Raw genomic sequence first — 12,066 nt, forward strand, 5'->3', positions numbered from 1 at the left:
GGGACACAACCCTATGCTCTGAGTGTCCATAGCCTCTGACTGCCAGAAGGTGAGACTGGATAACAAGGGATGGATCACTCCATAATTGCCCTGTTCTGTTCACTCCCTCTGCAGCATCTGGCACTAGCCACTGTCAGAAGACAGGATACTGGGCTAGATGGACCATTGATCTGACGCAGTCTGACCTTTCTTATGTTCTTATCTTATCTTATGCAAAGCAATAAGGATGCAACCTGTTTGTATCCAAGAGGTTGTGTACATGTCACTTGTATAGCAAAGTGCTCATTCCACCCCTAAATGGGGCCATAGAGACTAAGGCCCAAAGTCTCCCTGTCAGAAAAGAAGTCTCCCAGTAAGGATCATGATGGGTGAACAGTAGTCCTAAGGGAAGGGCACAGGAGGGCTACTGGCAGAGTAGTAGCCTGAACTTAACCAGTGAGGGAGATCCTTGATCAAAAAAGAAAAGAAAAGAAGAAGTCATCTTGTTTCAAACACCATGGTGAAACCTAGCATTGTTTAGATGAGCCAACAGATCATCTGTGGACACTTTATATTCTAGAACGACTCTAAATACCACTGAATCAAAGTGACCGGTTTCTTGCCCGACACCTGGGGAACTGAGAGCAAGGGAGACTGGTGCAGCTGTAACCAAAATGTACTACTTCTTAACATACCATACTGAACCGAAAATAATTTTAATCAAGTGAATATCATGCCTCTTATGGTGCCTCTCTAGAGCAGAAGAGTGAAGGTTGTGGTTCATGGTCTATGGTGTATGATAGCTGCAATAGAATTAAGGTGTATTTTTATGGTTAGAAGAATAGAGGGTCTGTATTGATATGTGGCTTAAACGTCCATTTCCTTGCTTTTGTGGTTTATGTCAGGGAGGTTGAGTGTGTAGCAACTTTAACTGTTGCACTATTATTATTAATACTATTATTTATTTGTATATGAGTTATAATAAATTATCTTACTGCTACATTATAGTGTATGTCATTTGTTCTTTCAGTATAATGTGCTCTTGCATGTTCCTTTTATTATAAAGTGTACAATGCCATCACTTGAAAAGTGTTGTAGTTTCACAGAGCAAATCAGTCTTGGCCTTGATTCTGAATGCCCTCTGTACAAGAAAGGGACCAAGAAAAATACAACTACAGCTGCACTCATTTAGATGCATTTACTTTCCTGACAGCACACACAGACTAGGTAGTTAAATGTCTAAATGGATACAATTGCAGGCACAGCTAATTGTGCCCATATTTAATTAAGAATGCAAAATTGTACCTATGATGATGGAGGCAATTTTTGAAAATTTAGGCCAGGAAGTTTCATTTCAGATGTAAATATCTGCGTGGATGTGAGTCCATAATGCTTACGAGGAGATTTTCAAAAGACACCAATGGGCAATGAGGTGCATAATTCCCACAGAAAGTCAATGGTGCCTAACTCCCATTTGTGTTTTTGGAAATCTCCTCCAAAATCAGCCTTTAAGTATTTCTTCATATAAGGCCAGAGTCAGTATACAGTGTACATTATTTCAGAAGATGAATATGTGCTCTCCTGCTAATGGTAAAATATATTAAAGTATGGCACTTCATGTACCCTCTTTAGCTTTCTCTACTGGTATGTTATGGAGCTTCATTTTGCCTGCTATTCTTTGTAGCCACAAACCATTGCTACCTGTGAAAACCACAGCAACAAAAAGTATAACTGTACGACATGAAGGTGATGCAAATATTATCACTGTATATCTGACAACTGAAAAAGGACTAGCAAAGAAGTTTTGCCTGATTGAACAAGTCAGAGCAAAATCACTTCCTTACACATCACAGGAATTTTAAATAGGATGCAATTTGCTGCATTTTATAATTTTATCATCTCCCCTCCCAATCTGAATAATTATATTTTGCTATTAGATTTATATACTAAATGCAATGCTTTGCAGATGACACATGCACACAAAGAACAGTGCATACCTCAGCAGCAAAGGAGAATCATCTCCAGAAACCGAGACCACTGAGGAAAAACCTTGTTTTGTGCAAAGCACCTTTAATATTATTTGTACTTTCATGTACCCTCATGTTTGTGGGGTGGAGAAGAATAAATTTAGGACTGATGATAGGGAAACCTGTATTTGTACTTCAGTGGACAGCCCCTGGAGACAGTTTTTTCAATGTATCTATTTTTAACTACTACTAACCTACTCAAAAATCCCTAGCATGTGAGGTTTGTCGGCATTAGCCGGACAATTCATTAGATATAGTCTGTCTGTCTGCACAGACACTTCCTTTATATGCAGGATAATCTTGTTTCATCGTGAACTGTCTGAAATGAGAGTGTGCTGGTATGATAAATTGCCAGCATTCTACAATTATTACCACGGCACTCCAAAAGTTCTGTGTTACATGGCAAAGTTCACATCACATTACATAAGTTACAGTAACCATGTAGAATTTCTACATAAGTTTATGGCTATTAGGCCGTAACTTTATTTTAACAGTTTACCCTACATATTTCTGAATATGGTATGAAAATTGCCACTCTTATTAAGATTATACATAGTGACTACGCATCTTTATTCTATCTGTCAGGATGTACAGTTTGGTTTAATGTATTTATAAACCTACTGGTTTCACTGTCAAACAACATATGTAAAACTTTTCAGTTTTCAGAACACTGCATAAAAACAAACCAAGTCACAAGCATTAGAGTACAGCAGTTACAGTGGAGATTTGTTTAAATTACATTGGAAAAATAGATAATTTTGACTAAACTATGTATGAATTCATGGACTCTACTTTTGATCAAATTGAGACATAGCACCAAAGAGGGTCTCCATGCCTCTATCTGTGCAAGCATTCCTTTGGTAAGGGCCCGGGCCAAAATCAATGGAAAGACTCTCATTGACTCCAAAGGCTTTTGGGGATCATGCCCTATAATCATATCAGTCCTCAGTGAGCACTAATTTTGTCAGCACAATGCCCTGCTTGCAAACTCATAATAAGGACACTTAGAGCACAAATAGCAAATGTAGCTCAATAGAAACACAGGCCTGCAGCAATGATTTTCCTCTGGACTGTTCTTTCCTGGAATAAAATGACAGTCTTATTGGCAAAGCTTGTAAGATCTGTTGGCAAAATGATCTGCAAATTGTATTCAAAATAAAATACTTCTGATCCACAGTTATTATAATATTCCCCCTAACAATAGCTCTCTGAACATGCATAAATACTGCTAGACTCTCTGTTTCCTGCTATGGTTACTCACTTTCCAAGTGACCCGAATGCTTTGTGAAGATACAGGCTCAAGCTGAACTTCCTGAGGTGGGCCATCAGGAGCTGGTGAGAGAGACAGAGAGAGAGACACATCCATCATAAGGCAGGTTCTTATAATGTGGCAGAAATAAACAAAATATACAGTGTTGATGCCAACACTGTGGCATAGAACAGAGGCTTTGGGTTGGTATGAAACCATTTAACAGCATATGAAGCATTGAAGGTATCACTTTACTCAAACAAAACTAAAAGGCTAACTAGCTGGTTGCGTGGTATTTGTGACAATGAAATGTTGTTTATTTCGAGATTTAGCAAGTTTGCAAATACAACAGGAATGAGTTGCATGTGACTTTCCTTCAAAAGCCTTGTTTAGTGACATGCTCAAGATGCTTTTCTTTCCCTTTGAAGTCTTCTCTACTGATGTATTGAATGTGCTTTAAGCTGCTGTGAATGCGCTGGCACTGAAAAGACAGCAGCACCCATTCAGAATTAGGGAACATAGCAACTCTTCAGCCAGCTTTGATCATTTCAACATGTAGCTTCTGATTAAACTCGTTCTGTTAACTAAAGACTGAGCATGTTCAGTACAAAATTATTATTTTATGAAGTAAAAACTGCACAAATAGTTTTTCTGTGTCTAAATATATCAGTGTGGAAGCCATATACAGAATATCCCGCCTGATTAAATGAACCCGGGACAGTTGCTGCTGGCTCAGTCAGAGGGAGTCTCTTTTCTTATTTATATACTGCCAACAGTATGTGTGGTGCTTCACAAACAAGTGGGAAGACAAAGTTCTGGTCCTGAGAAACTTCTGTCTAAATTAGACAGTTACAATGCAATGATCGCTGATTGGAGGAGTTAGTGTTGCAGTGGGGATTTGTAAAAGAAAGCTAATAAAACCAAGCCATTTTAACGGAAGGATGTGAAGGAAGAGACGGAGAAATCTCAGAGCTCTAGTAGAAGATTTCTATATATATGAGGTGGCATGAATAAAAAGTAAGAAATCACAAATTTAATAATATGAGAAAGGGAGAAAAGTAGACTAGGTTGTGAGAGGGAGAGCAGGGGGAAATGGATGTTGCAATGAAAGCAGTCTGAGGGGTAAACAGCAGCAAATGACTGGAGTGAAAGAAATCCATTTGGCTTACATGGGTGAAATTCACGCCTGTATAGAGACCTAGCACAAGGCTTATGCTTCATTGAAGTCATGTACACGTCCTATTTTGTGGGATTTTGTTGGCCCTGTGCAGTGGGGTGAATTTCACACATGGTGAAGTGGAACCATTGCCTATAGATCATGTGGGTCCTTAGTTTGAGGGCATGTCTACACTGCAATCAGACACTTGTGGCTGCCCCATGCCAGCTAACTCGGGCTTGTGGGGCTCAGGCTAAGGGACTGTTTAATTGTGGTGTAAATGTTCGGGTTGGGCTGGAGCCTGAGCTCTAGGACCCTCCCACCACGCAGAGTGCTAGAGCCCAGGATCCAGATTGAGCCTGAATGTCTATACAACAATTAAACAGTCCCTTAGCCTGAGCCCCACGAGTCCAAGTCAACTGGCACGGGCCAGCCGCAGGTTTTAGTTGTGGTGTAGACGTACCCTAAGTTTCCTATGCAATATCACACAGTAATGAAAACAGGGTAAGTACAACAGCAAGAGTGGGGTCTCTGCTAGTTCTTTAAGTCAACTCTAGATTCTGACCACCAGTTTACAGACACAAATGTCATCACTTCAGATATATTATTCTATAGTAGATATGTGCAAAACATTTGGCCCATAAAATTAGCTGATAAAATCCTGGCTTTTCATTGGCATCACAATATGGCAACCATAAATCCCCTTTATACCCACAGTTTATTTCATTCCTCCATGTGCAGAAACGTATTCTCTGTCTCTGATGTGGAAGTTATTGCTGTGACATATTTATATAAGCTAAACCTTTGCTTGTCTGGTCTGAAGAATTCAGACTCACCACAGGAAGCTCGTGCAAGTAGGAAGGAAATCAGAGATAAACACTGCAGCAAATATTAGCGATTGTGCCTTATTTTTTGTAAAGATTCTGGATTGCTTTGCTATGCTTGGGATAACACATCCTGCACCCAGTTCTGCTCTCACATTGGTTTCATACTAGTACTCCTGATTTACATCTATGTAAGTGAGAGCAGACTCAGGACCTTGCCTGGGAGACTGTGAAGGAGATAGTTGCAGTTGAATGGGTGGTGATAAAGAATGTGGTGAGTCCATGACAGAGTGAATGGTTGTATACTGGGTCAGTGGGTAGCTGGATGGGGGATGAGATTGGTGTGAGGGAAAGTAGAGGGAGATGGGTCCCGCGTCTTGGCAGGGGGTTAGATTAGATGACCCTGGTGGTCCCTTCTCGCCCTATGGTTCTATGATTCTAATGGTCATGACAGATGGTGTTATGGGCTGTGGGGTGCAGTAGATGGTATAGTGGAGTTAGAGGTGAGGGGACTATGACAGAGAGTGTAGAGGAAGGTGAATGGTGGAGGCAGATTGTGGGTGAGTTTGTGATGGAGAAGCCATGACAGGGGATATGGTGGGAGGGAGCAAGCTGTGACAGAGGGTATAGCAGAATGTGTTTGTGTGAGGGCATTGGGCTAGGGGAGAGGATGGTGACACAGGGCATAGAGAGGAGAGAGGGGAGTGTGCTGTGACAAAGTGTGTGGTAAGGAGGCTGTGACAGAGGTTGTGGTGGAGTGAAATTAGTGTCTGCCAATTTCACTGTACACATTCACCACAGCTTACATGATTATGAAGAGTTGCTAGGAATCTAACTACTACCCTGAAGGCAATGAGGTGAATTTCCAGTATGGTTTCCAGGAATTAATTTGGGACCAATAGGTGATTTTTTGCAAAAACTCCATCCAAAATGTGCAAGGTTATGTTAACGTCTTAGGGCAGGGGAAGGCAACCTGTGTCCTGTGGGTCACACACGGCCCATCAGGGTAATCCGCTGGTGGGCTGCGAGACAGTTTGTTTACATTGAACTTCCGCAGGCATGGCCACCCACAGCTCCCAGTGGCTGCGATTCACCGTTCCTGGCCAATGGGAGCTGCGGGAAGCAGTGCAGGCCACAGGGTTGTGCTGGCCACCACAATGCAATTAAAAACCCGCGGCTGGGCCGTGCTATTTGACTTTGTCTTGCAGGGCTCAGGCTGTGGGGCTGTTTCATTGTAGTGTAGACTTCTGGACTTAGGCTGAAGCCTGGGCTGTAGTATCCTGTGAGGTGGGAGGGTCCCAGGGCTCAGGCTGCAGCCCAAGCCTGGAATGTCTATATCACAATTAAGCAGCCCCACAGTCCGAGCCCCGTGAGCCACAGATTTTTAATTGCAGTAAGTCTGCACTGCAGCTGGGAGCGAACCTCCCAGCCCAGGCAGACAGACTCACGCCTGTGGGGCTCAAGCTAGCATGCTAAAAATAGCAATATGGACATTGCAGCTTGGGTGGCTGTTCAGGCTCTGAAGCCCGTCCAACACCTCTGGTTCTGAGCTTGAGTAGCTAGCCCATGTCTCTGCCAGAACCACAATATCCACACTGCTATTTTAGCATGCCAACTTGAGCCCTGCTAGCGCAAGTCTGTGTACCTGGGTTGTTCTTAACTGCAGTGTAGTCACAGCCTTATACACATACACTAAATCCACTGAGCCTTTGATAACTATTTGCATGTGGGAGCCAACTTTCCTGCAACCTTGCTTGCTCTAGCATGCCATACATTTCTCTAGGGCTTTCCATCTAAGCATCTCTAAAGGATTTACAGACATGATAGATTTAAGCCTCACAACATCACTGTGAGGCAGGTAAATGTTTTATCCCCATTGTACACACGAGGAGACTGATGCACAGAGAAGATAAATGAGCATCTTAAGGTCACTCAGAGTCTGTGACAAAGCCAGAAAGAGAACCCCGATATCTCAGCTTGCACTGTTAAACTTTACCAATACACAGAAACAAAGAAAAACAAGCCCTCTGCTTTCCTGTCAAACACTGAAGGAAATGAGCTCTCCCAGTCTATTTTTCAAAGCAATAGCTATTAAAGGTTATAGGGGGAAGAGCTCCCATAGCCCTGAAATCAGCTCCAGATTTGTGAAAGGACAGAAAATATTGCTTGACTCTCGTCCTGCTGAAGGCATCCTTTTCAGTTTACTTTCTAATAAATAATGCCGGCAGCCTGGAGTCACACTAGTGTAGGATATGTAATCTGCACCTTTGCAGTGAAGGGGTTTGGATTTTTAAATTTTTAATGTTGTTTTTCTTAAGCCTTCATTTTGATCTCTTCCCTTAGGTGTCTCCCTCCTGCTCAGCACCTTGTGCTAATTTAACCCTCTGATGTAAGAGCAGCAAACAGTAAACAATGACAAATGACTGCACTTCTGCATACTGTGCCACTGATCAAACCAAAACCAAGACAACAAATGTTGTTGCCTTGCCTAGACCTGACCTTCCCTCTGCTGATTGCTCCCTGAATAAATCAATGACTTTTGACTGCGGTTCCACATAACTGACCTTTCACTCTGACTGGACAGCTCCTTAATGAGAGCAGTGAAAGGCCCAGTCATCCTGAAACTAGGTCAGGAGGCATTGGATAAAATGTGACATCCAGGTTTCAGCCTAATGGGGAAGCTAGTCTTTAATGGGAGGACAGTTGCTGATGCTGACATATTAATTATCAGAAAAAAGAAAGTCAGTAAGTAAGGAACACTCCAAGTGTATTAACAGCACATACTAATAACTTGTGTGAGTATATGAGAAACACAATTTCTTTAGGAGATTTTGGAGAGGGGAGAGTGGAAGGTGGAGGTATTCCGGGCTCTGGGGATGGGTAACCTGTTTCTCTAAAGATTTCATATTTCACCTTGAAAACAGGAAAAACATTTCTATATTCAGCATGTAGTTTAAAAGCAAACAAATTACTCATCCTTTCCTTGATATATAGTAAAGAAATCTGCCCCACCACTGAAGAATCGTATAAAATTAAAACCCATAATGCAGAGTTCTGTTCATTCTCTCTTCCTTTTCTAACACAGACATTATTTGTGGGTCCAATATATATGCTGAAAAAGGGCATCAAGGGAAAAAATGAATGCAGCTCATGTTGTCTCCTGTTTGCTTCCGTTTGCACAGTAAGCCCTTGTGCTCTTATTCTTAGTCACAAATCCTTGAGAACTGAGAATCTGATCTCACAGCAAGGGGTAAATTTTCACTGCGGTGATTTAGTCTTCTATTAATATTAATAAGATTTGCACAGCCAAATTCTCATGTGTGGGCTGAAAACCACGCCACTGAGTGTCTAGAACCCAGATCATCGTGTAGCTTTAGAATGCGGTGGGCCTTTATCTGACACAATCCACCCCCAACCACTTACATTATTATTTTACCTCTCAACAGTACATAGATTCATAAATTCCAAGGCCAGAAGGGACCATGGTGATCATAGGCTGACCTCCTGTAAAACACAAGGCCCTAGGGCGTCCCGAAAATAACTCCTAGCACATATCTTTTAGGGGGGAAAAAACCCCAAGCAGGGAGGTATTAGCATGTTAGCATAGAAAACAAATATGCATGGTGCAGGTATGCTTTACAAACAAGAAATGGCAGATTCTTGTATGGCCTAGAGTTTTCAAAGGAACCTAAGGGATATAGGAATTTCAATGATGTTTGTATGTTGAATTTTCTTAGGCTCCTTTGGGAATCCCAGCTGTGATTTCTATTCATTTAATTGCAATATGTAACTTTGATAGGAGATATTTGCAGACATTCAACATTATGACGTATAATTCAAGGAAGAAAATGATATGGCATTGGCTTCAGAAAGAGAGAGGCGTCAGAGCAAAGGAGAGCAATAAAGGATAACTTCTTTCACTTCAGCAAGTGAGCTACCATAGAGACTTGAATGCAAAGAAGCCACTGCATACCGCAATGACAGGCTCAAAAGGGGCTATCCCAGGCATTAAGGGGAAGGTGTTGGCAGGGTACTCTTGCCAGAACAGAGAGACAGTGGCACTGGTATGACTGCTCTGTGAAAAATCAGTCACTTGCCTCCTGGCTGGAGAGGAAGTGCTGCAATGGCCAATGCCATCTGTGGTGGAGGACAGCATTCAATTAAATTCAAGGAAACAATATTAATTAATTACAGCAAACTAACTTTAATTGCAGTCAGGACATTAAATGGGTGGAGAATAGCTCAATAATAACGTTATTCATGTAAATCAACATTTTCAATCTTGGGAATCTTAAGTTAGGCACCTAAATCCATATTTGGCTGCTTAAATAGGGATTTAAATGCATAGCTTCAAGTCCCCAAGGTTGAAAATGTGGGGCATAATGTCTTCTTTGACCACTAGATGCCACTGAACAGTTTTAATGACAGGCCTGCACAATGACGTTTCTGAAGTAATGCTTTCTTGGAATATTTTAGCATCCTCTGTGAGATAGTTGTAGTAGCGTAGCTGGCATTTCAAACAGAAATTTCTAGTAAGGAAGAAAATTTGAGCTCAGGTAAGATTTAGACCAGCAGTTCTCAAACAGGGGGCTGTGGCCCCCTAGGGATACATGAGACCTTTCAGGGGTCCGCAGGGCCCCCCGGCTGAAACCCGGTGAACCAAGCCCTGGCACGACACCCTCCCCCCCAAAGCCGGCAGCTGTGCAGCGCGGAGCTGACGCCAGCAGCGGCACGGGGCAGAAGCTGGGAGCCCTGGTGCCCCGTGGTCTGAAGCCGGCAGTGGCATGGGGCTGAAACCGGAAGCCCCTCCCCTCCCCCCTGCTGAAGCCGGGAGTGGTGCAGGGCTGAAGCCAGGAGGCCCGGCATCCCCCCCGGTCTAAAGCTGGGAGCAGTGTAGGGCTGAAGCCAGGAGCCCTGGTGCCATCCCCAAGGGCTGAAGCCAGCAGCAGCATGGGGCAGAAGGTGGGAGCCCCAGTGCCCCCCAGGTCTGAAGCTGGGAGCAGTGCAGGGCTGAAGACGGGAGCCCTGGTGCCACCCCTACCCCTGCTGAAGTTGGGAGCGGTGGTGGAGCCCCGGCGCTCCCACTCCCATCTGAAGCCAGTAGAGGTGTGGAACTGAAGCCAGGAACCCCAGTGCTGCCCGCACACCGGGGATGAAGTTGGGAGCAGCACAGGGATGAAGCCTTCCCTGCAGGAAGAAGCCCTGAGCCTATGGGCAGAATTGGGGAGGCACAAGGGTATTGCTCCCCCAAACTGCAGTGCCTTACACAGAGTGGGGACATCCTGGGGGCAGCCCTAGCTACCCCTCTCCCTGAACCCTGAGCTACCCCCTGTCCACACATAGCCCCTAGATACCCCCTCCCTGCACCCTGAGTGGTTTTCAAACATCTTGAATTGAATCCCCACTTTGAGTTATATTTTTTGGTTGCATCCCCCGTGGGTGGCCTGCTGAGGTGCGTCAGGGAGTGGAAGTGGCATTCCCTCCCTGGACCGCATTGTGTGGAGCTGGCCCGAGCCACGCCGGCCCTTGCCTACCACCAAATAAAAGTCAAACTACGCCTATGCCCAAGGCCCCCTCTCCTCTGCCCCCCTCTCTCCCCACCAGCCTGGAGCCCTGAGTCCCCCCTCGCCCCCACTGGGCCCTGGAGTTTTTATAGCATGTTGAGGGGGGCCTCAGAGAGAAAAAGTTTGAGAACCCCTGATTTAGACAATACAAAGCCAGAACGTACCTGCTTCATCTGTAGTGATAGTGAGCTCATTGCTTGCTTCGCTCTTGCCAATGCGGTTTTTGGCATACATGCGGATGTTGTAGGTGGAGGAAGGGTGGAGGTCAATGATAGTGGCCTGGTTCAGCTGAGGAGAGACGTCTTTGGTTCGCTGAACAGAATCCCAGGAGTCTATGTAATAAATGGGGGGGGAGAGAAAAAAACTAAAGAAAATTTCGCATTCATTTTGTTATTTCAAATATTTAAGTAATTCAACCTTATAAGAGAAGACCTCCTGTTTTCAGCATCAGCACTGGGAACATTTTGCTAATACAACCTAAATGGAATATCATGTTTCTCTTCAGTACTCCTTCTCACTGATCAAAGCTCTTAAAGAAAGAATTCTCAACCTGGGGTGCATGAACAGGTCCAAAGGGCTTGCTACAACCCTCTTTTTTATAGTGAAATGAGAGTGAGGGGGGTCCCCCGTTTTTTTTTTTTGGTTTTTTTTTGTGATGTGGGAAAAGGATGATATCCGCTGTCCTAAAGGAATTCCATTCAGTGCTCCTCAGAGGGAAGGTTGGTTACTGTGACAAAGAGCCTTGAAAGGAAGTTGTTCGACAGGAATGAAAAGGAGGACAGGAAGGATTCTTAAAGATGCAAAGGATCATTTAGAAAGATAAAAATGTTTTATATTTTAAATTCTTAAGGGCTTGCTCCTGCAAGCTTATTCAATTAACTATGCAGATAATTAAGCCTGAGCTTAAGTGGGATTGGGGCCAGAGTATTTGGCACCTTTCAGTATTGAGTACTAAGCCATTGAGATGTTTTCAGGTTAACGATGCAGATCCAAATTCAATGAGATTTAACATCGGTGCAGTCATTAATCCCATGAGTTGTTTGTATGTGCTTGTAAAAGGAGGAATTTTATCCAGATTAAATCAATATCTAAGGAAACCTGGGGTTATCCAAATTTAGCATAAATTATTCACTAAACTTGCTTGACACATGGTATTAGAAAGGAAAGAATTTGGTTACATATAGTAACCACTCGGCCTCAACGTAACATTGAATCAGTCCAAATAAAACAACGGGACTGATCTGTTTTAAATCATCTTGACATCTCT

General features: G+C 43.4%; 1 protein-coding gene across 5 annotated transcripts in view; it reads right to left on the reverse strand.

Moving 5' to 3' along the window:
* DSCAM (DS cell adhesion molecule) overlaps positions 1–12,066 on the reverse strand; it is a 614,601-nt gene that overhangs the window by 112,766 nt on the left and 489,769 nt on the right. For all 5 annotated transcript variants that reach the window (XR_010594753.1, XR_010594754.1, XR_006176627.2 and 2 more), the window contains exons 15-16: positions 10,964–11,131; positions 3,268–3,338 (exon numbers count right to left, since the gene is read on the reverse strand). Coding sequence is in view for 1 of the 5 variants with exons in the window: in XM_005304452.5 (XP_005304509.1) it covers positions 3,268–3,338; positions 10,964–11,131 (239 nt within the window). In the remaining 4 variants the exon portion in view is untranslated. The remainder of the gene's footprint in view (positions 1–3,267; positions 3,339–10,963; positions 11,132–12,066) is intronic.

Source organism: Chrysemys picta, chromosome 1 (assembly GCF_011386835.1).
Source record: "Chrysemys picta bellii isolate R12L10 chromosome 1, ASM1138683v2, whole genome shotgun sequence".
Classification (NCBI taxonomy): domain Eukaryota; kingdom Metazoa; phylum Chordata; order Testudines; family Emydidae; genus Chrysemys; species Chrysemys picta.